The sequence below is a fragment of the Molossus molossus genome, unplaced genomic scaffold (assembly GCF_014108415.1).
Source record: "Molossus molossus isolate mMolMol1 unplaced genomic scaffold, mMolMol1.p scaffold_m16_p_5, whole genome shotgun sequence".
NCBI classification, from domain to species: domain Eukaryota; kingdom Metazoa; phylum Chordata; class Mammalia; order Chiroptera; family Molossidae; genus Molossus; species Molossus molossus.
The window spans coordinates 83,398,138-83,423,110 of NW_023425388.1; the positions used below are offsets into that span (position 1 = coordinate 83,398,138).

At 43.0% G+C, this 24,973-nt stretch overlaps 1 protein-coding gene across 10 annotated transcripts in view; it reads right to left on the reverse strand.

Annotated features, from left to right (window-relative positions):
* The window catches only part of NXPE3 (neurexophilin and PC-esterase domain family member 3), a 58,313-nt gene that overhangs the window by 18,246 nt on the left and 15,094 nt on the right, over positions 1–24,973 (reverse strand). For 5 of the 10 annotated variants that reach the window (XM_036243822.1, XM_036243821.1, XM_036243812.1 and 2 more), the window contains exons 2-5: positions 22,810–23,098; positions 16,743–16,873; positions 14,135–14,301; positions 3,741–4,495 (exon numbers count right to left, since the gene is read on the reverse strand). In XM_036243822.1, coding sequence (XP_036099715.1) covers positions 3,741–4,495; positions 14,135–14,301; positions 16,743–16,761 — 941 coding nt within the window. In that variant the 5' untranslated portion in view covers positions 16,762–16,873; positions 22,810–23,098. Of the gene's footprint in view, positions 1–3,740; positions 4,496–6,231; positions 6,312–8,331; positions 8,398–14,134; positions 14,302–16,742; positions 16,874–22,809; positions 23,099–24,123; positions 24,188–24,973 lie in introns of those variants that run through there. The other 5 variants (XM_036243814.1, XM_036243817.1, XM_036243820.1 and 2 more) reach the window with 5 other exon arrangements.

The following is a 24,973-nucleotide window of genomic DNA, read 5'->3' on the forward strand; positions in this document are numbered from 1 at the left end:
AGCCAGGGCTCTGCTTAAGTAATTCTTAAACTTTACTGTGTGCCAGGCACTTCTAGATGCCAGGGATATAACAGGAGACAAAATGCCACAGCATCTCCTCCTTTATGGAAATGACATTATAACTGGGGAGATAAAATAACAATTAAGGAAGGAAGTATAGGGGGGCTACATTAGAGAACAATAAAATTTCATAGCTTAAATAAATGACATTTAAGAGAGTACACGACTTTGAAAAGGGCACATGTCAACTGCTTTCCTGAGTTCACAACTTTAAGGTAAGGAAATTTAAAAAAAAACCTCAGTGATTTTCCTATAAAAATGCTCAACTTCACTCTAGTCATGCAGAAACAATAAAGCAGCCAATCCAAATTCAAAGACATTCTACAAAATAGTGACATCAAAATTCTTAACACTGTAAGAAACAAATAAGCTAGAGACCTCTTCTGGATTAAAGGAGATTAAAGAGATAACTAAACACATTGTGTGTGAACACTGACTCAGTTAAGAAAGAAACAGGTAACTATAAAGATATTACTGGGACAACTGCAGAAACTTGAATATGAACTACATATTAAATAATAATATTGTATCAATGATAAACATCTAAAGCATGGCAATTGTGTTATGGTTACAAGTTGGACAAAATCCATGTTCCTGGGAGATACATAGTCATGGATTCACTGTTATAATGTCTCCAACTTACTCTCAAATGGTCTGGGGGCCAGGGTGAGAAATTATACACAGACGCATACATATAAACAAACACACAGAGAGAAAGAGAGATAGCAAATGTAGCAAAACATTAACAATGGTGAATCTAAGTTAAAGATATATGGGTGTTCATTGTTATTATTTGTGCAGTTTCTAAAGATCTGAAGTCTTTTTAATACACAGTTAGAAAGAAAAGTATGCATTGTGCTAAAATAAAGGGAAGCTTTTTATGTGATAATCTCATTCTTTCAAAAAGTCTTCTCTTGTATTAATAGGATCTTCTAAGCAAAGTACTGTTGTTCTTTCTAAACCAACACTTTTCTCCCTTAAAAGTAAAAAAACAAACATTAGAACATCTTATTTATCTATCATTTAGCGACCCAAAGACCAAGACTAAGTTTCTTAATCCTTTCTGAATTAAGCACATTATGAGCCACCGAGAAAATAAATAAAAATCGGTATCAGCTATACATATTCATATTCAGGCCATAAACTCAAAACAGTATACCAAAGATCTTTCAAATGATCAATTTTAATCTTTCTCTTTTTCTTTTCAGTTAGCCTGGAGCAACATTTCAGATTTAAACAGAGCAAAAATGCAAAAAATAGAATTGATATCAGAACTCTGTCAAATGTTTGGTTTCCAAAAGCGTATGCCACCTCAAACACTGTTTGCCAGCAAACGTCCAGGTAAGTGGAATTTCTTAATGATTCTACTACAGAGTGCCATCAGCCAGCTTCATCCAGGATATGCAAGGAAGGGCATGGACAGACATGATTTTAGTCTTCAGGATTCAGAGGTGATTTTTTGGTTTCAGTGGTAGGATTGGTGTTAGATATATTTTAAATTCTACACTAATTTCATTCTCTAACCTTTCTCCCACTTGGATTTTGAGTAAGTTACAAGCTATACTTCCTCCTCTTTGCTGGCCACTAAGTAGACTGACAACACAACTAATAACTGAACAGTCTTCATACATAGACCAAAAATACACAGAAATAAAATAATTTGCTCATAATCATCAAGAAAAAGCATGTCTGCCCAGCTGGTGTGACTCAGTTGGTTGAGCATCGTCCCATGCACCAAGAGGTCACTGGTTCTGTTCCCAGTCAGGGCACATGCCCAGGTTGCGTTTTGGGGCTTGAGCTCCAGTAGGGGGTATGCAGGACGCAGCCAATCAATGTTTCTCTTCCTCTCCCTTCCTTTCTCTCTAAAATCAATAAAAACATATTTTTAAAAAAGAAATGGCATGTCTGAGATCAAACACAGGATTAAAACTAAAGCTAAAGTCTTTTAGCAGTAATCCATACAAAAAACTAGACAGTCTTCTCAGAGACAGAACAGTAAATACACTGAGTAGTGCTCCTTCTGCTGGCCTTCTAAAAGCATGGCATGAGGCCTGGCTGGTTTGGCTCAGCAACGGTTAGAGCATCCGCCCATGGACCAAAGAGATGCACATTTGATTCGAGTCAAGGGCACATACCTGGGTTGCAGTTTGGAAGATAAATGGCAAAAAAATATCCTCAGGTGAAGATTTAAAAATAAATAAATAAAACAGAAGCATGGCATGAGTCCATCAAGTGGGTAGGTGAAAGTTGGGAGCAGAACTGACTCTAGAATCTCCTATAGACCATATACCTTATGGTAGGAAAGTTTACCCCACCAAGTAATGACTGGACATAAAATAAAATTTTTCAGGGTGCCAAGATGTACTCAACAAAAATACTTCTCTACCAAGGAATATTTAAAAAGTATATATTTCAGTCCCACCAGTGTGGCTCAGCGGTTGAGCATCAACCAATGCACCAAAAGGTTGCTGGTTTGATTCCCAGTCAGGCACATGCCCAGGTTGTGGGCTCGATCCCCAGTGGCGGGCATGCAGGAGGCAGCCATCAATGTTCTCTCTCATTGATGTTTCTTTCTCTCCCTCTCTCTCTCTCTCTTCTCTAAAATCAATAAATTTAAAAAAAAATGTTTTTAAAGTGTATATTTCATTTAAAATTTTTTTTAATTTTACATTCTTTCAAATAATTGTACTTTTGACCATGTAGCTTTTATAACTTTATATATCTTAGAAATAATATTTTACTTCAGAACTATATGAAATGTTGAGGAGAACAGAAAGTTTAAGTCATACTGAAGTGCATTCCATTCTGCACATTAGTACATATATTGGTTATTATATTGAAAAGTTTTATACTTATGTTCAAGAATATAAAACTTTTAACTTAAAACATACAGTTTTCTGTGGTATTTCCTGGCTTCCCAAGTTTATCATTAAATTAATCCAGAAATGTTGCTATGTCCATAGTCTTTTTCCTCTCAATAAATGTTTATATGATTTTAACAACTGATATATCACTTAAAATCATTTAGCTTAGGCTTGGCCAGGTAGTTCAGTTGGTTGGAGCACTGTCCCATACACCAAAAGACTGCGGGTTTGATTCCCAGTCAGGGCACATGCCCAGGATGCAGGCTCAATCCCCGGCTGGGCATGTGCAGGAGGCAATCCATTGATGTTTCTCTCTCTCTCTTTCCGCTTTCCTCTTTCTAAAGCTCAATTAAAAACAAAACAAAACATATCCTCATGTGAGGATTTTTTTTTTAAGTTTTTTAAAAAGCTATTTTAGTTTATTAGACATGAAGCTAAAACACTGGCCTGCCTACAAGACCTCTTACCAGCCTGTTCTTGTATGGTTTGTATCTGTTCTGTGAATTAATGATCCTGCTTATACAGCCATAGATGTGCTAAACAGTTCTGAAATAAAACACAAATTTAAGGGTAAAAGAATGAAAATTCAATGGTAATAGGTCTTTAATTCGAACTAAAGTAAGCACTAAACTTCACTTTTAAAAAACTAATCACAAAACATAAATCTGTATTTATTTTCTTATTCACCACCTCTCCTGAATTGGGCTAGTTTGGAGAGCTGTAAGTAGCACATCATCAAAACAAGAAAGCCTCCTAACTGGGACAAAGACAGTGGAAAGGGGCTCTTAAATCGCCCCCAAGAATAAGGAGCATTACCTCTGGAAGAAAGCACTCTCTGCGGCAGTTAGGAGGCCCTTCAGGTATCCACCTTTGAAATGGTTAATTCTGCTGCTGCAAGGGAGCTTCTTTGGTTTGAAGCAGAACCAGGGTTCTCCAGTGTACAGATCTGTGAAATTACACAGGGGCAGATTCCTAGGAAGACACACGTTGCACTCAGTAGTTTCAGAAATTCTTCCCGAACGAAAGAGACTCTTGAAATAAACCCTGTCTGGTTTTTCTTCCTGTAGGTGCTGAAGAACTCTGATCCCTTCGCTGGGGTGGACCAGAGATACAGACACTTGAACTCTGCCTGGCCAGAGCAAAGTAAAAAAGACCTTGTAAAACCCATTCTGGTAGTCTACCACTCTGCCAACAGCCCCTGCCTGCAGCTTAGGGGAGTGAATCCGGGCCTGCAGGTAGTCTCCACCATACTTCTTGGGCTTTCTTTGAAAATTCTGTATATGAACCAACACCTCTAGCTGGCTTCCCACCTTGAAGAAGGCCGCAGAGTTCAAGATGACAAAGTAGCTGGAAGAAGGGTCACTGCTCTGCAAAAATGGGACAGGGCCCACGTCAGGCATCTGCCACTGTAAGGCAGTCAGTAAGGAGTCCTCCTCCACGCGCTCCTGGCTGGACAGAGTCTGGTGTTCATAGCCGCAGTAAGGGTTCCGGCTAGTTCCTACCACCTGAGACAAGACGGACTGTCCACTGCTGTCGATGAATGTGGCTGAGACAGTCTCACGGTCCAAGTACTGAAGAGAGAAGCACAAAATCAGAAGCCACACCTACAATAAATTTCCTTATATTCAACCAACTAAATCTCTACTTTAGTTTAAATTTTAATATAACTCCTTGGGATGACACTGTTTCAAAAACCAAAGTTCAACTAACTAGTTTTACAGGGCTATGTTATTGTAACACAGTGAAATCAAAATGAGGAATAGTCATAAAGGGATCCCACACTTTTGTTAGATTTACCTTCAGGAGCTCAATCAGGTTCCTACAGTAAATATTAGAGAACCCCCCACCCCCACCCCATCCTGTGCTTCCAGTAGAAGGGTAAAGGGATCATCCTGAAATGTAACAGAGCATTCTGTTCTTAACAAGACCTGACCTCAAGAGATACTATTTTACCAGAGCCTAACCTCTTGGGGTTTTATCAGAGCCTAACCAAACTGGGATAAGGGACATACCCAACCCCAGACCATTCTAACCATTCTGTCCAACTTAGGAGATAGGGAGAGGACTAAGAAGCAAGCACTCCTGAGGTTCACAGCCCAGGAGCACAGGTTCACTAACCGACTGAGACTTAATCACAGGACTATAAAACGCTTCGCCTCCCCCACCCCTTACCACCACACCACCAGAAGCCTACTGATTGGAGTTTCTTTTACCCAGTACATCATGTCCAACTTTCAACAAAAAATTACACACGAAAGGGCCAAAAACAGTTTGAAAACATGGATCAAGCATCAGAAATAGATTCAGATATAGAAGGGATGTTGGAATAATTAGATCAGGACTTTAAAGCAACTATGATTAATATGCTAAGGGCTCTAATGGAAAAAGAAAACAACATGCGAAACAGATGGGCAATGTAATAAGAGAGATGGAAATTCCAAGAAAGAGTAAAAAAAGAAATGCTAGACAGAGCAGAGAGGATCTTCAGGGCAGGAAAAATACTCTATATGACATTATAATGATGGGCACATCATCATTTGTCCAAACCCACAGAATGTATAACACCAAGAGTGAATTCTAAGGTAAACAACAGACTTTGGGTGATTATGAATCAATGTAGATTCATTCTTAGTAAAAAATGATGATGATAATGGAAGAGGCCATGAAAGTATGGGGGCAGAGAGCACATGGGAAATATCTGCAATCTTTCTGTAGTGTAAACCCTGGCAGCTGGTTTTTCTTTTTTGTAGTGCAAGTGTCTGACTTCAACTCTGATTGCCCAGGCATTTCAAAGAGGCATCCATGGCAAAGACAGTTATCATACACACACACACACACACACACACACACACACACTGAAAATTGTTGCATAATCTTTTTAGTACCTAATTCAGGAAACTGCTGAGTTAAATTGCAAGGGGGTAAAAGAGATAAAACAAACACAAATAGTAACAAAGCAAAACCAAAAATTACTCTTCTCAACAGCAAATACTACCTGTTACAAATCACTTAAATAAGGTCCCGGCTCCCCATCTATACCAAACCACTTCAAAATACTATACAAGATAAAAAATAATCCCATACAAGGTAAAATTACTCCCAAAATACAAGAGACTTTTTAATGATCTTCTCAGAATCTGTATTGTTTTAACTCTCATTTTCTTCCACAAAATTTTACTTATAAAATTCAAAATATTTTTAAAATACAGGTCAAATAGTGAGAAGAATGTAATTCTTTTGGGGGCAATACATCAAATCTAATGTCCGCTTTCTATTGCAAATGTTCATCTTTATAAACCATTCTTACCTCTTGGGCTATACCAAAACAGGTGATGAGCCAGATTTTACACATACATGTAGATATTTTCTACTGAAAGGATTTCATTACTTCATGCAAATGGGAGTGAAAAAAATTCAGACAAAACAGACTTTAAAAAAAGGCTATAATAAGAGACAAAGGACATTTTATAATGATGCAGGGATCAATCCAACAAAAAGATATAACCCTTGTAAACATTTATGTAAGGACTCAACACAGGAGCACCTAGATACATAAATTATACATTGATGGACAGTAATACAGTCACAGTAGGGGACTGTAATACCCCCTTGCCATCAATGGATAGATCTTCCAGACAGAAAATAAATAAGGATACAGTGGCCTTAAATTACACATTAGATCAGATGAACTTAGTTCATATTTTCAGAGCATTCCATTCCAAAGCAACAGAATAGACATTCTTTTCAAGTGCAAGATAGATCATATGTTAGACCACAAAACAAGTCTCAATAAATTTCAAAAGAACGAAAGCATACCAAGCACTTCCTCCAACCACAATAGTATAAAACTAGAAATTAGTTACAAGAAGAAACCCAAATAACACACAAAGACATGGAGGCTAAATAACATGCTACTAAACAATGACTGGGTTAGCAATAAGATCAAAGAAGAAATCAAAAGATACCTTGAGACAAATTAAAATACAAACAAAACAATCCAAAATCTACGAGACACAGCTAAGCAATCCTAGGGGAAAAATTCATGGCAATAAAGGCCTATCTCAAGAAACAAGAAAAATTTCAAATACATAATCTAGCGTTACACCTAAAGGAACTAGAAAAGGAACAGCAAAGCAAGTCCAAAGTGATTAGAAGGAAGGAAATAATAAAGATTAGAGTAGAAATTAAAGTCTAAAAAATACCAAGGATCAACAAAACTAAGAGCTGGTCAAACAGAGGAAAGGTTTTGGGGATCTCACAGGTGGATTGCCCTCTAAGTTAGATATTTCAGAAGGCATGGGTTGGGCATTCTGGCACGAAGAGTAAAAGGAGCAAGTGCCCCTTGGCTTCTGGTCCCAGTGATAAGGAGTAGAGATCAGATATATCTCCATACAACAGCCAGTTACAGTAAGAACATCCCTCCCAATCCAGGGGTAGAGAGAAGGATTATCTACAAAACCCACTTCAGCTGTTGCCCGAGCCTCTACCTAGTAGAAATGGCATGCATATTGCAACAGCACAGTGCTCTCTCCACAAGTCCCTTGGGCAATGAGTTACATGCCATTCTGGGGCCAATGTACTACAAGACCACTTCAGCCCCTATTGTAGAGCCCCCACAAGAGATGCCCCCATCAATAAAAGATCCATTCCTCATCCCCCAAAAAGTGTTATTTTAAAAACACAGCTACATGCCCTTTTGCAATCCTCCACCTTGCATAAGTGGGCAAAAGTCATTGCCAAGGCCACTAGGAAAATAAATTTGGCCAATGTCAGCATGGGGTTGTCTCCCTACCAATGCTTGGGAACTGCTACATGAGATGTTTCACCGACCACATCTGTTAGAAAGCTATGGCCTGATGTCTTAATGCCAGAGCTGAAAAGGGGCCAATGTCCACTACTGTTCAGAGCTCCTTGAGACATCAAACCAGACATCGAATGGGGCTGGATAGTTCCCTCAGGCTGGATACAATATTTCCTGCCAGAATGTCCGGCCAGCTAAAGCGGTCCCCATTGATCCTGTTGGAATCTGAGCCTAGATGCTGTGTATGAGTACAAAGGACAAAAGCTGACACTAAAGGGCCCTGTAATGGGCTGTTCTGAAATGATTCTTGAAAGAGCATTTTCTTGCTGAACTAAGAAACTGGGCAAAGGAGGAAAGGGATTTTGCAAAATAAAATGACTTTACATATTCTCACTGCAGCACAACGCAAGACCTGTGTGCTCATTAAACAAGAATGTACTTATATTCTTTCTTATGAATCTGAATGACTGACCTCTTACCCCATATGAAAAATATATAGTAAGGCTGATATTTCCTTCGCTGACTCCTTTAGTCGCTGGCTTTCTTCTCTCCCTGGGAAATGGGATTTGGCTACTTTGGGGATCCTCGCATGCCCAGCAGGCTTACTCTGTTTCCGCTGCTGGTTGTACTGCTCTGTGGTATAGGCATGAATGGCATTCCCGATATCTGGCCCTAGGGACTTCTCGGAAGATGGGCAGATGAGCTGGTAGAGGCCACAAAGATGTCAGAGGTTGAGTGTATAGATGTTGATGTGAACAAAACCAACTGCATCTGTGTCCTGCATTTCATTTCATTTCTTAAGTTTCATGCTGAGTCCTTTGACCGACCTCACTGTCCTTAGCAAGCTTTCTATCAAAGCTTCCTAGTTGATGAGTATCTGTGTTCCTTAAAATGTAGACACAATATGTTTGTTAGTAATAGCTGGAATGGCATGACAACCAAGATAAATATCAAACTGGTAACAGTATCGATTATAAACAATCATCTATCACAAGACCACCAGGAAGTACGTCCCTTGGTGCTACTGCATTCTTTGTGCTTTGTCTTGTCAGTCATTACCACTGCTGATGTTAATACTATTTTTAAAAAGTACTGTAACAGGGGACTGTTCACCAAGAATAATCTGCACAGACGGCTGAGTCATCTGTTCTGCTCCAACCCAATCTTCATTAGGTGAACAAGCCTATCATAAATCCTGCTATAATCTCTGGGGTTGCCTGCTTTGTTTGTAGGTTAAGATGCCCTCGCCTTATGGTGGCCATTACACCTTTGCTCCACCATCGCACAACCCAGGGCTACCCACCTCCACCCAACCTCCCATGCCATGCAGCACCCTAGCAAAACCACGGTGATAACAGAACCACCCCAGGGTGGAAGCAGCTTTCTGTCCTGGATAAAACAGTTCCTTTTGCCCAATCATGTCAACATGGTTGAATTCATCAAGGTCATGAGAAGTGCTCACAGCCTTCTTCCTGATGGTAAACAAACACGGCATGGTGCACATGTCCACACCGATTTTGAAAGTGTGTGAGAGTGACCAGGGTGAGGATGGAGTCCCATGTGTGGTGAGTGCCTTTCAGGAGACATATGGAACCAAAGTGTTAATGTGAGACTAGAAAAAAGCAGCTATTCTAGAATTTTTAAAACCCTTTCCAAGAAAAAAAAGGGATGTGACCAGCTGAAGTTGAACAGTTCATCAAACCACAGGTCCCCATGAGATCAGCAGTGTTGCAGCCTAGGAGTCTTAGGAAGCTGTTTTTCTATTCCAGACAAAATAAATAGATCTCAAAATGAGCACACACAGCTTGGGAGACCTTATTATTTAACCTACGTTTTCATGCTTTCAGATTTCGGCAGTTTTCAAATAAAATGTTTTGCAATCTAAGTAGCCAATAAAAATAAATCCTGAAGTTATTTGAATATACTTCCCCTAATCAGAACCTGCAATTTGAACATTCAGGCAGATATAAACTCTCTCTAGGTTCACAGAACCTGCCACTTTTTTTAAAAATTGAGAAATATTTGACATAGAACACTGTATGAATTTACAGTGTACAGATACTGATTTGATACGTTTATCTGACAGTGTGATTGCCACTGCAGTGTGGTGAACACTTCTGACCGGGCATTTGTCTGTGTGGAGGCCAGGAGGCCGGGCTGGGCTGCAGGGACTCTGGGTGTGGAGTGCTTGCAGAACTGGCTGGGGACACACCAGCAGCAGCATATGATGGGAAGTGACACAGCTCCCAGGAAGTTTGGGCACAGAGGAGAGACTAACCCTGGCAGCTGATGGGAGATGCAGAACTAAGTGAGGGACTGGAGCACGTGGAGATCTTGCTTCCAGAAAGCCCACTGAGAGGCAGGGCTGAAGTGCGGGGCTGCCTCCCATTGGAAGAGAAACCCCTTCCCATGTGAGGGGATCTGGGCTTCTCCCACCCACGCCCTCAGCTTGACCCTGGGGTCCACAGTTAATGTTTGGCATTGGTTAAAAATGAATAAATATGTTTGCTGCACAAACACTAATATGCTACTTCACAACATTCCCAGCTCTGTGGATATGACAGAAAAAGGTAGTTAAAACCATAATAATGTAACTTTAAAAAGTCAAAATGAGGATGTAATTTGTGGTGGAATAATAATAAAATTGTGAGTGAACAATAATTTTAATTAAAAATAACAAAAATGGCCCTGGCCAGTTTGGCTCAGCGGTTAGAGCGTCTGCCTGCGGTCCGGAGAGACCTGGGTTCAGTTCCTGCTAAGGGCACGTACCTCAGTTGCAGTTTGTCCCTGGCCCTGGTTGGTCGTGTGGGTGGCAGCCACTCGATGTGTCCCTTTCACGTCCATGTTTCCCTCTCTCTCTCTTCCTCTCTCCCCACCCCACTGTACAAAAAATGGAAAAATGTCCTCGGATGAGGATAAAAAATATATATATATATATTAAAAATAACAAAAATGGCCCAGCCAGTGTGGCTCAGTGGATTGAGCGTCATCACATGGACTAAGAGGTCCCCCATCGATTCCCAGTCAGGGCACATGCCTGGGTTGTTGGCTCCATCCCAAGTAGGGGGTGTGCAGGAAACAGCCAAAGGATTTCTTTCTCATATTGAGTTTTATCTCTCTCTCCCTAAAAAATCAACAAAAACATATTTTAAAATAACAACAACAACAACGTGTGTGAACACGGTAACTTGCTGGTTCATGCCACCTCCACTCCAGGAGGTGACCCACATTTCACCCAGCTCCCCTGCTGTGCTGTCCTGAAGTGGGCATGCCAGGGAATGTCACCCCTTCCCATTTAGGCTTGTCCAGAATCTTCCAGAAGCCCCGGCACCTGCCCATAAAAGTTCTCCAGAGCTTGGACCTCGGCCTGCCGCAGACATAACCGCTGGGCCTGCTGTTGTAATGTCCCACCTCCCATCCCAGGGTGCAGTGCCTGTCCTTAGCCTGGAGGAGCTCAGCCAGGGACTTCTCTGTGCACAGGGCCTGGGCCTGCTCCATACCTTGCTCCTAGTCCCCCGCCTCAACTAGTGGTCTGTCAAGGGAGGCCGGGACCTTATCAAAGGCCCCACTAAAATGCAGAACTCCACAGATGAAAAGGGCCCCTCGGGTGATATGCCACCAGGACATTAGGCTTAATTTGGTCCCAGAAGGTTGGGCAGCAGGAGCCTCAACTGCCCTCGGTGGAGCAGGATGTCCAAGTTCGACCACTTGCTCTTAAGTTTCTTAGGTGCACCAGGTCACAGGAACCTGGGTGTTCTGCAGCTGCCCTTGACTTGACAGCACATCCTTTGAGATTGCACAGAGGTTGGCAGGGGCCCAGGGCACTCTCACTGTTGGTCGGCGGCAGCCCTCCGTGGAGCAGGAAGTCCAAGGTGGAGTGCAAGGGGCAGATCTTGCTCCTAAGGGTCCTAGGAGAACCAGGACAAGGTACCTGCGAGTGCTATTCTGCAGCTGCCCTCAACTGGGTTTTGAGTCTACTGAGAGCTCATGCAGAGATGAGCTGGGGTCCAGGGCACTCTCCTTGTTGACAAGTGCCGGCACTCTGTGGACCAAAAAAGCCGAGCAGGAGTCCAAGCAGCAGACCTTGACTTGAAGGGTCCTAGGTGAATCCAGGCACATGAAGATTTGGCTGCTGTTCTGTGGTTGCCCTTGACTGCATTTTGAGCCCACTGAGAGCTTGTATGGAGGTGGGCAGGAGCCCAGGGCACTCTCGTTATTGGTCAGTGGTAGAAATAGAAGTCCAAGGTGATTTCAGATTTGTGGTCTGGAAGCAGTCCAACGTTGAGAAGTGTCCCAGGTGTTGCCCGAGGCTGCCCTCTGCTGAGTGGGGCATTAGGGACAGGGTACTGGGTTGGAGTCCTCACAATCTGAGGGGTGTCAGAGGTACTCTGCCCACCAGGCAGAGCCAGGTCACAACACTGGAGGTCTGGTCAGGGCCCTCCTCTTTTGTGTGAGGGTCAGTGGACTCAGATTGCCAGCACCCCAGTGTTCCCCCTTGCCTAATGGGGGTACCAGGACAAATGACCTAGCTGGGCTGGCCATGGGAAAGGGTGAGGCACAGGGTTCGAGTCCATAGATTTGGACCACAGAGGGGCAGGAAGGTGGGCACCAACACAAAGGTAGTGCAGGGGGTGGGCGAGCAGGACACCATCCAAGGGGTTGCAGGACAAGGGGGAGATCGAGGTGACCAGAAGGAAAAGCTATAGTGGGAATGCCATCTCTGCTTAGTGTGGACTTGGGCCTCTACCTGGGGCTTTTATAGCCTTGATACTCCACATCAGAGGGCCTGTTCTATGTCCCCTGTTCCTCCCACCCACCCACGTGCCAGGTAGCTCTTACAGGGGCCATCTTGACACCACTGCCCAGAAACCCAACCCCATCCCCTGCTGAGGACCTGGTGCCCATACCAGGCCTTGCCCCTTGCAGCCCCTGGATCCCTCTTCCAATGTAGTCTTCATTGCACAACTGGAGCATGGTGGTAGGGGGGTCCCAGAGCAAACAAGGGGCAGGCTCTTGGTTATGTGGTTGGGTTCTCAGTCCTCCGTACTCCAGGGGTTTCCACAGTGATACCACAGGTTCCCTGGATCCTGACGCTACAGCTGTTCCCTTTATTGTCACCATGGAGACTGACTATAGGATAGGCAGGCTGCAGGTAGCCTAGGGCAAAGACAGAAGAGGGGAGACTCCAACAAGAGGAAGGGTCATCACACGAAAGGTCCAGGGCTGCCCATCTGAGAAGAGGGAAGTGCTGTACCTAGGCAGCACCCCATCACCCCTCCTAAGCAGTTGTCTGCCTCCTCCCATCACTGTGGTCATCACTGAATATTTCAGTCCCACTCACTGCTGGCGCCACTACACCCATCATCATTTTTGATGACTTTTACATCCACAAGTGTGCATGTGATGGCCAGACCCCTCAGGTGGCACCTCGAGGCTGGAAGCCGCGGGAGGGCGATGGAGCAGAAAGGTGGTGACAGGGCCCTCCCTCCCTTCCTGGCACAAATTATCCACACTTCTTCACATGAGAGGAAACTTCCTAGTTGTTGCTATGTTGGCCTTTTGTGCTATGCAGACACAATGACTCAAGACGGCTTCCTTACTCCACAGCTCCCTGGGGAAGGGATCTAAAGGGCTAGCCTCTCCCCATCACCTTCTGTGGTGCCAAGCCTGGGGTTCCTCACCTGCCCACACTTTCAACTTCTAAAGGGCCCTGCTGTTTGGCCACAGCAAATTTTTCTGTTCTCCAACTGTCCCACCCTTTCAGCACCTCTGCATGTGCTCCTCCCTCACCCTGGAGTGTTGGTATCTGACTAGTCCTGCCCATCACTGAGCACTCAGCCATTTCCTCTGGGGTGTCCCTGGCCCCCCGCTAGCTCAGACCCCATGACTTCTTCACTGTCCTGTCACAATTGTAATCACGTATGTGCGGGGAGACCGTCTGATTCATGTCTTCTTTCCGCATGACACTGAGCAAGCTGAAAGCAAGCAGCCCTGTTCACGTTCCCCTCTGTACACCCCCCACCCCAGCCTCAGCACGGTTCCACTACACAGAAGGTGCTCACACAGGCCGAGCTGTGGTCTCATGAGCCTCTGTGTTTCTGCTGCTGTGGGGTCAACGTGTTCTTTGTCAGCGCTGGCCTCAGTCAGGAGGCCCTTGTGTGGATTTTCTGCTCAGCCCTTTCTTTACTGTACAATTTCTGGTGGTGACCACTACAACCCAGAAACTGGGCATGATGGGAGAACCAGCTCCGGGGGCTGTGGAGAGAACCCCAAGAAGAGCACATAAAATGCAAGGCTCCCCTGCCTGCCACAGGCCACCTCCTCACCCATCACAGCCCCAAACCAGATACACAAGAATCCTTGGATTCCCTTTGCCCAGGTCCTTGCTAGCTTGAGGACATTTTTCCACCTTCCATTCAAGGAGGTGGCTGAAGAAAGAGGTTCCAGGGCAATCCACAGCTGCTTCAGTGTCCAGCAGGGGCCAGGGAATGTACAGCAACTGCATCCCATCTTCCTGTCTTCCGGCTGGAGATGCCCTTCCCTCCTCCAGAAGGCACAGGCTGGAATCCTGTGGGGCTGGACCCGGGGGCAAGTGAGGTTATTAGGGGTAATCAGGGTACATGCTGAGAGCTTGAGGTGTGCAGGGATGACTGGGGGCCAGAGGGGAGGACAGTTTATTAAGGAAGAAGTTCCTGAATGAGACAGACTGTGCAGGACTAATCGAAATACAGCAAAGGGAAAAGGAAGCTCTCACAAGGTGCTACGAGCCCTCCCTCAAGGAGCTTTGTCAGCTTCTGAAAGGCTCCATCACTCACTTCATTCAGGACTCTCCTCAGAGAGACCTTCCTGCATAACCCTGCCCTCTTCCTGGCACCTTTCCCTACTGTCTTTCTTTATGACAGCTGTCACTGCCTGTATATAATTATTGGTTTGGCTCACTTGTTGCCCCATGGCTTGTCTTGTTCACAATTATATGCCCAGCACCTGGAGCAATTCCACACAAACTAGAAGCCCAATAGGTATTTTTAAGTAAATAAACAGAGGCTACATATTCATCAAAAAAGACACTTGAGCCTTGGCTGGTTTGGTCCAGCAGGCAGAGCGTCAGCCCACAGACCAAAGAGTCTCAGGTTTGATTCCGGTCAAGGGCACGTACCTTGGTTGCGGTTCGGTCCCCGGCTCTGGTCGGGGTTGTGCAAAAGGCAACCAATTGATGTGTCTCTCATATCTCTCTATGCCTCCCTCCCACTCTATCTGAAAATATATGGAAAACTATCCTCGGGTGAGGATTTATTTTAAAAAGCCAGTAGAGCCCTGGCCGGTTTGGCTCAGCAGTTAGAGTGTCGGCCTGCGGTCCTGAGAGACCCGGGTTCGGTTCCCGCTAAGGGCATGTACCTCGGTTGCAGTTTGTCCCCGGCCCTGGTTGGTTGTGCGGGTGGCAGCCACTCGATGTGTCCCTTTCACGTCGATGTTTCTCTCTCTCTCTCTCCCTTCCTCTCTCTCCCTCCCACTCTACCTGAACAAAAAATGGAAAAATGTCCTCGGGTGAGGATAAAAAAATAATAATAATAAAATAAATAAATAAATAAAAAATAAATAAAAAGCCAGTAGAAACAAAAGTTTTATTGCCTACAAATGAACAGTAATCCCAGTGATGGTGGACTTCTCTTTAGCAACACTGAATATGGCAGGGGAGCAATATTTCCAAGTGCTGAGGGAAAAGAACATGCAGCTAGAATTTTATACCCAGACAAATGATAACACAAGAGTAAGAGAGATAAGTCTATTTCCTGAAATACAAGGATTCCAAAAGTTCATACTCACAGTTGCTTAAAGAACTGTTAAAGGACACACTCAGAAGAAGAAAACTGAATCTGGGATGCAAAAAGCAATGGTGAGCAAAGAAACTACTAACGTTTGCAGTTAAGTTTAAGGGCACCTTAGCAAGTTGCATGATTTTGGTAATAAGGATTTTTTTAAAACAACTATTTGTAACTTTAAAAATCATAATTTTCATTTTAATAACAGTGATGATTTTATTTATTTTTTATCCTCACCTGAGGACATTTTTCAATATTTTGTTCAGATAGAGTGGGAGGGAGAGAGGGAGGGAGGGAGGGGGAGAGAGAGAGAGAGAAACATCGACGTAAAAGGGACACATCCAGTGGTCACCACCCACATGACCCAACCAGGGTCAGGGACAAACTGCAACCAAGGTATGTGCCCTTAGCGGGAACTGAACCCAAGTCTCTCCGGACTGCAGGCCGACGCTCTAAATGCTGAGCCAAACCAGCCAGGGCAACAGTGATGATTTTAAATGATATCAACATGGACGGAGAATGTGAGCAAAGGTCATTGGGAGTAATCTCTCTTTAGCATAGAAGGAGCCTAACAGCAGTGTATCTTATTTAACATCCCCCGCAGTGGCAAGTGCTCACCCTCAGATTTCTACATATGCTGTAAGCTCTGGAGAAAGGTAGGTGAGCTAAAGAAGTCCCAAAACAGGTGTGAGGGATTGATGGTGTCCTCCAAGACATAGGGATTGACTGTGTCCTCCAAGACATGGGGATTGACGGTGTCCTCCAAGACATGCTGACACACTAACCTTCAGGATCTCAGAAAGTAACCTTAACTGGAGATACAGTCCTTGAAAATATAATTAGTTAAGATGAGGTCATACTATAATAATAGGTTGTGTCCTAAATCCAATGTGACTTGCGTCTTTATAAGACCAGAAGAGAATGCCTATCAAAAATGGAAGAAGTAGGAAGAATCCTCCCCTACAGCTTCCAGAGGGAGCACAGTCTTGCAGACACATTAAAAAAACTCATGCAGTTCAATAACAACAACAAATCCAATTTAAAATGGGCAGAGCCTAAGGGCTGGCTGATGGAGTAGCTGCAAACCAGGAGATCCACGGTGCCTCTGAGCACTCTCCCAGGGCCAGACCTGGGAGAACATGGATCTCAGGGACTGCCTTTCATCTCTTTCCCATTACACATGACCACACAACCTACCTGTTGCCCCATGGAGCATGAGCACACAGACCACAGAATTAGACAGCGGTAGAGCAAAACCACTTCAAAACATGGGTAACAAACTGAACACCATATACTAATGCAGGACTGTGATAATGATGAACCAAAACCTGAAAATAAGATGGTAAACACACTAAACAAAATAATAGAAGATATCAATAATATAAAGCAAAATCAATAATGCATAAAAATAAAGAGATAATGTTAGATATTAAAACTAGAACAGTATAAATGACAACTACTGTAGATGGAAAAAGTAGCAGGCTGGATGGAGCTGAAGGGTGATTAGCGAGGTGCAAAGTGACATGAGAGAAGTCCACTGAAAACAGAAAAGAGAGGTGAGCAACATGGAGAACAGAAACAGAAGTGCTGACATCTGTCGAGAAGTCTCTCAATGAGAGAATAAGAAAGAAAAAATATAAATATTTGAGGAAACAATGGGTAATGAATTTGCCAATATTACAGAAAGATGAAAGACCTCAGCATAAAGGACTGAAAGGGTACCAAACAGGAATGACAAGAAAAATTCCTCACTGAGGCTCATTATAATGAGACAAAGAAATATGCCAAAAGCTCGCAGAAAGAAAGAACAGATTGCCTATAACAGAATAACAATCACACTGACATCAGACTTTCAACAGCATCCATGGGTTCAAGAAGAAAATAAAATAATGGTTTATAGTAGTGAAGGAAAATAAGCTTGAACCTAGAACTTTATATATGTCTAAGCTGCTGTTCAAGTGAGATGGCATAATAATGATATTCCTATGTATACAAAGCCTTAGATTACAGCGGTCCTCAGCCTTCCTAATGCCGTGTCCCGTTAATACAGTTCCTCATGTTGCATGTGGGTGTATTTGCATGTGGGTGGACCCTCCTGGAGATGGATAGAGGAGCGGTGTCTCAGTTCCTAAGATGATCGGAAATATGTGTTTTCCAATGGTCTTAGGCGACCCCTGTGAAAGGTCGAGAACTGCTACCTTAGAACAAAAAGACCCATATTGAAAACAGTCTTGGAAGAAGTACTCAAATACAGAGTCAAATCAAGAGGTTACAACAAGGAATATAGGAATAACGGTGCTTTGTCAACAAATGTAGAACCATATTAAAGAAAAGTGTGTGTGTGTGTGTGTGTGTGTGTGTGTGTGTATGTGGTGTGTAACTTCAGATTTTAAAATCTAGACAATATCCACTTGGTGGGGGAATTGATACATACACATACACACAGGTAAGAAGAACTAAGTAGACATTTTCCAAAGAAGACATCCAAATGGCCAACAGGTACATGAAAAAAGCCTCAACATCACAAACCATCAGAGAAATGCCAATCAATATCACAATGAGATATAACCTCATGCCTGTTAGAATGCCTATAATCAAGATGACAGGTATGTGTTGGCGAGGATGTGGAGAAAAGAGAACCCCTGTGTACAGCTGGTGGGAATGTAAATGAGCTACTACGGAAAACAGTATGGAGGTTCCTCAAGAAATCTACAAAATAGAACTACTACCACATAATACAGCAATCCCACTTCTGGGTATATATCCAAAAGAAATGAAAAAAAGGAATAAAAAATATATCTGCACATATGTTTATTGTAGCATTACTCACAACAGCCAAGACAATGGAAACAACTTAAGTGTCCACTGATGTATGAATAAAGAAAAGGTGGTTGGTGTGTGTGTGTGTGTGTGTGTGTGTGTGTGTGTGTGTAAAATGAATATTACTGGGACACGAGAGAGGAGGAAATCCTGCAGTTTATGACAACATGGATGGACCTTGAGAACATTATGCTAAGTGAGATGAGTCAGAGAGAGAGAGAAAGAACGTGTGACATCACTTAGATGTGGAATCTGAAAAGGCTGAAGTAGTTAAACAGGGGCTGGAGGGTGGGGAATTGGGAAGATGATGTATAAGGGTACACACTTGCAACTAGTAGATAAATAAGTCCTGGAGATCTCATACACAGCACAGTGATTACAGTCAACAAAACTGCATTGTAAACTTCAAAGCTGCTAAGAGACTAGATCTTAATTGTTCACACCACAGAAAAGAAATAATAATTATGTGACATGATAGAAGTATTAGCTAATGCTATGGTGGTAATCATATTGTAATATATCAATGTATCAAATCAACATACTGTACACTTTAAACTTACACATTTATATGTCAATTATATCTCAATTTTTAAAAAGAAAAGTAAAATTTCCCTTACCTACTAATTATCTTTAGGAAATATTCCAGCCTCCCTCCCATTTTTTAGTTGCTATGAGGATATAACAAACCATTAAGGACAAAACCATGCACAATGTGCTCACAGCATAAACCCTCTCCTTCTTACCCTGTTCCTCCCTTCCTTTTCCACTCTCACTCTTGTTCCTTGGGTAGCCCCACCAACTATTCAAGACCAGCTGATTTACCCATGCAGCCATCCAAAAATCTCCAGACACTTGGTGCTTAGCCACCTGAATTTTATTCATAAATGAAAAGGAATACAAAAAGGTCAATTTGCTTATTTTTCCTAAATGACAACTATATCCCAGGCCAGTGACAAGGGCAACCTTAGGACCGGTGATCTTTTTAGATTCAGAGCCCTGAGGAAAGACCAATGGTCACACACCAGCACTGTAAGCTGTGGACTGGAGGGTGCCTATCCCACGTCAGTTTCACTCCTTACCTACTGAAAAACAGCACTGCTGTTCGCTGACCTGTCAGTTCAGGGGTGGATCTGAATGAGCAAAGGATAATCCCAAGTGACTGAATCAGGAATGGGCATGTGACCCAATTTGGAACTAGGAAGAGGTTGCTTAAGGTTTCTCACAGATGCATGTAGCCAAATCCAGATACTCTCAGTGTTCGGTAAATGAAAAGATGCAAGTAATCCCTTAAAAAGGATGTTCAGGGAATAAATCATCTCTTAAGCTGGAGATGTACAAGGAAGCAAGCACCTCTTGTTCCAGCAATATCCTACAATCCAACCACAGAAGAGAGAAAAGCCATGAACTGACACACACAAAGGAGGGCATAGCTGAGAGACTTACGGAGAAATAAAGTCTAAAATATGCCCAACCTACTTCCTGACTTCTATTCTAAATGAATAACATTTCTCAATATTACACTGGTACTGTTTCTATAATTAGAAAAATATATATGAGTAATGAAAAACAAAGAAATACAGGCTATGCTCAATGAGAGCTTATCCCTGAAACACTAGACAACAACTCTCTCTGCAATCTTTTGCTGGATATTGGTACACAACCTCCTTCTCATATTTATGTGATTTATTTTTATTAAAATGGAGTCTGTGTCTTTCACCAAATGCTCAGATACTCTAATCACAAGAAGAGTAGGATCAGGATCATAAACAGAGAATGGAAAGGGGATTGGGAGAGAGAATGCCATATTTCAGAGCCGTTCCCCTCCGCCAACCGTTTTCTTCTTTTTAATCATTTATCATCACAGTAATACACTGAACAATTTAAAAGTCATAACCTCTTTAGACAAGGGAAAATGTTTTACCACATTTCACTAAATGAGCTACTTATTGTTTTCAGTATCAAAATTGTCTTAATAACTTACTACAGCCACCTCCCTTCTCCATTATTGTTCAGTTTGTTTGTGCAGATAATTAGTGTTGAGAATGTTAGCTGACATGAAGCCCAGAAGTTTCCAAGAACTAATGTAGGACTATTAGAGGAATTTGATAACATTCCTTCCTGACTCTAACATTAATGATGTAAAACTCTGGCCTAAGAAAGTAAATTTTGCTTCCTCCCTTCTCCTACCTCTTCACCTATCCTAGACCTACACAACTATCTTGTTTCTCCACTCTAGTACCCAGGCTGTTGAATGTGGTAAAAGAAAAACACACACTCGCATAACCAATGAAGGTGAGTGCCACGCACACTCAGACTTGAAATGCATTGCCCCTCTCATCCTGCAGGTCAGCTCCATCGCCCAGCCCCATTCATTCAAGCCCCTATACACAAACCTCCTGGGCTCCACCCTCCTTCCACCTTCCACCTCCTCCACAGGCAAGAACTCCCTCCATGCCCTACCCTTCAGCAGCAAATGTATCTGCACTGCCAACCATCATGACTCCTCCTACACAATAAATAATAAAATGATAGCAACACTCCCAATGCACCTGCCCCTCATCCTATATAGTTGTATGATCCACTTATGCTCTAGATCCCATCTTCTCCTCTTTCTCTTGATCCATTAATCCTTCTCCTCTCCAGCTTCTCTATTATTTCCTTCCCCTCAAAATCAAGTCCCTCAGACTTCCACTTCCAGCCAAGAGAGAGAAACAATGAGATTTACCACTTCACCTGAGACAAGTTAAAAAAAAAAAAAAACATATATAAAACAATGGTTTTCCAGACACTCGACATCAGGCAACAAAAGACAGTGGTGCCTGAAAGGAAATGAATGAGGTGGTAACTGTAACTGCCCTTTGCTTACAGCCTTGAGAGCGTTTCCAAGCTGCAGCACAGGGAGGGGAACCCAGGAGGAGCCTGGTGAACTACTTCAGTTGAGGTGATGGAGCTGAGAGTCTTAAAATACCAACCTGATCAGAATCCACAGGACAGAGTACAGGAGGAGAGAGCGGCCCAGAGGGAGAACTCAAGAGATCTCCAGAGCATCCCGCTCGAGTATTCAGCAGAGTACTTAAGGGCACATGTGTGTAATTGTAACTGGAACCCAAGTTTGGCTGCCTGTTGCTACAAAAACCAAAACTCAATTGACAGATGCTGGTGAAAAAGGAAAGTCGTTTTTTTCAGATGCCAGTCGCCTGAGGAGATGGGGGACTCTTGTCACAAAGCTCATCTCCACATCTCAGTGCAGGCAGAGGTTTTTATAAGAGGGAGAGGCAAAGCAGAACAAAGAAATCAAGAAGAGGGGGTTGAAAACTTCTCTACATGAAGTCCAGTCCAGTCCATTCCAATAAGGACCTCAAAACTGGTCAAGTGATGGTCTGGTGTGTGCCATCCTGGTCTTTGTCATCTGGCTCTACATCATCTTAGTTCTGTGGTTGACAGTCAGCAAGCAAATCTCCCGGAACTGGGATGACTGGAGGTCAGAGTCTGCATCTTCATTAAGTTAGGCCCTGGGATTCTTATACAAACTTGCTGTTTACCTACCAGCTACATATTAGTCAGAGTCAGCATCTACAGAAACAATGTCAGAAGAATGGTGAGGAGCTTACAATTCCCAGTTATGCAAGGACACTTCTGGAAGCTGGGGAAAGACCACCTGAAAGCCTGAAAGAGAACAGTAACCCGAGTTCCCACAGGACTGGGATGTTTGGGGGACACAAACGTTCACTCCAGAGCAGAACCCAATACACACAGAAATACCATAAAGTTAGACCTGTGACCTGAGAATTACCACAAGCCAACAAAATTAAAAGGACAGCACCATTTTATATAGAAACTACTCCATAAATGTTGGTGATATAGGAGTTCATGCAGGGGGTGGCAGACCTGGGGGTAGGGGAAGACTAAGTACTTTCTTAGTGCCAGGCACTAGTGAGATTGATAAGACACGATCCATGCACTTCAATGCCATACAGTAATCTTCAAAACAGGCTCACCATCAACTACCTCCCTGAAATGCTCCTTTTGCTTTTTGCCAGGAGTTTTGCCAGGGTCCCCTCCTTGAAAGGCTTTCCTTCACCACCCTAAAGCTACTCTAGAGTAGAATCCCACTTTCTTTTCTTTATAGTACTTGTCACAATTTTTAATTATCCATTCTTACTATTATATAATTATAATTACTTATTTAGTACTTATTTACTACTACTATTTTCTCACATGCATGTTTAGAATATGAGCTACAAGAGTGAAGAAATTATGTCTGTTGTCTTCACCACTGTACCCTTGGTGACTAGCACAGTGTAGGGTCTCAAATACTGAATTAATGTAAACAAGAACTGTAATCAGGATAAGTTTCCTGATGATCAATATTTCCCAAAGTAGTGAGCCCCAAAATCCCATGATTTGGTTTGCTTAGTTATAAAGGAGTATACTGAGTACTCACCTCTACCTGAGTGACATTGATGACAAGCACCACCACCATCAACACTGCAAGCAGACAGCAGAAAAGCCGTAGTTTAAAGAAACTGATGAACATTATCTGGCTGTGTCTGGATCACCCATGGCTGACACCATGCCACCTTCACTCCTCAAAACACTGTGTCTTTGTTTTTCTGAGCTGCAGGGGAGCTTTCGGTTTCATTTGCTTCTTTTCTGCGAGCATCCTTAAGAGTTCTTCGTATAAAGGAGAAGCTGGGATTGATTTAAGAAGCACATTTTTCTTCAGCGGACTCCTGCAAAGAGGGGAGATAAGAAAACACATCACCAATTGTAACAGCCTGGGATGGGGTAAGAGGAAAGACTACATTTCCTGTTCTTTAACCTTACCGAAAGCCCAAAGTCATGCGAAGAAAGAAACAGCCAAAGCACAGTAACATCTATTCCATATCCAGACAATTTACTGATATCCTACCCCAGACTTCTGTGTAAATGCCATGATGTTGGTCCTGCTAACTATTTAAGTTTTAACTTTTAAAAGATCAAAGAAGATGATCTTTCTCTTAGAAATTGCAAAGTTAAAGTAAGTTAAATTTCTACAGAAGTCTAAGTAAACAAAATAACTCCAATTTCATTATAGTTCAAGTTATATAACATTATTGGAGCAATTATATTTAGAGAGCATTACGAGGGAACATTGTGATTTTATGCGGAGTTCTGGAATACTGTGCAAACCATCCTGACATACTCTGAAAAACAAAGAATGCTGTCCCTCTGTATGGCAGAAGTCAGGAAACACCCTTTGGGTCTCCAGTTTCCTCAACACATATGTGGTCTCCACGCTCCCTCAGCTGAGTAACAAGGCACAGGAAGATGTAGGAGAGGACAGCTAAGAGGAGTGACTGGACACCCAAACCTTCCGCACATCTGTTACAGGCAGAAGTCTTCAGAGTCTGCTACTCCTGTTCTCCCTTGTAATGAATGCAAAATTCTCTCCTAGCTGCTGTTTTAATATAAGTAAGCAGATAAAGTGCTAGTATTTTATTCCTGGCAAGGCTTTCCATGGAGGGCAGGGTGGAGAAGTAAAGGTTAAAAAGGTGAACAGTCAGGATGCAGCTCACGGAATACCTCAGCGCCACTATCGCTCCCTGCAGCTTTGTGTTGGACCTGGAAAGCCCCACATTTTCTCACTCATCTACTCCCCCTAATTCATGCCCATACCACAAGGACCATGACAACCCTTCCTCACCCCAGCTTCACAAAGGAGAAAAGGCTAGGCTATTGTAACATACTCTCCATTCTCAAATCCCATGCCACTTACTGTTTTCACTTCTCAGCTTATCTCTATATTTGTATGTATTTCTTGTCTCCAATTAGACTATACCATTTATGTCTTATTAAAAAAAGAAGCAAAAGACATACATCATTAAGAAACAACTTAATGATAACAATATATCATACCTTTTTTACTCTCCCACAGTACTTAGCTCTTGACATGATATAAGTTGATTCAACATTCTACCCAACAAATAATTATGGAGGCCTATTCTGTACCATACACTGTACTAAGTGCCGGAATTTCTCCTGGAAGTACTCATACTAGGCAAGAAGTAGTTCCCCTCCTAAATTAAAGAGGAATGAATCCACCCTCCTGGCCACTTCCATAGGAATGCCAGGCACTGCGAAAGGCTGTACTTAACCATTTTGTAACCCCCAACACTGCCCCACCCCAACACCCAGGTAACCACCACCCACCCCAAAGTGCCTCTAAATTCTGGGAAGAAAATGGTCGTGAAACAGAGGAAAAAAAAACTCTGTCACCAGGGTGCCAACTGCTCCTCTGGAGAAACCTTCTCAAGGAGTTGGTCATAAGAATCAGATTTCCCACCCTGGACAGTTTGGCTTAGAGGTTAGAGCATCGGCCTGTGGACCAAAGAGTCGTGGGTTTGATTCTGGTCAAGGGCACATACTTCGGTTGGTTTGGCTCCTACCTTGGTCGGGGTCGTGTCGTAGGCAGCCAGTCGATGTGTTTCTCTCACATCTATGTTTCTTTCTTTCTCTCTCTCTCTCTCTCTCTCTCTCTCTCTCTCTCTCTCTCCCTTCTTCCCTTCCTCCCACTCTATCCGAAGATAAATGGAAAAAAATATCCTCAGGTGAGGGAAAACAAAAAA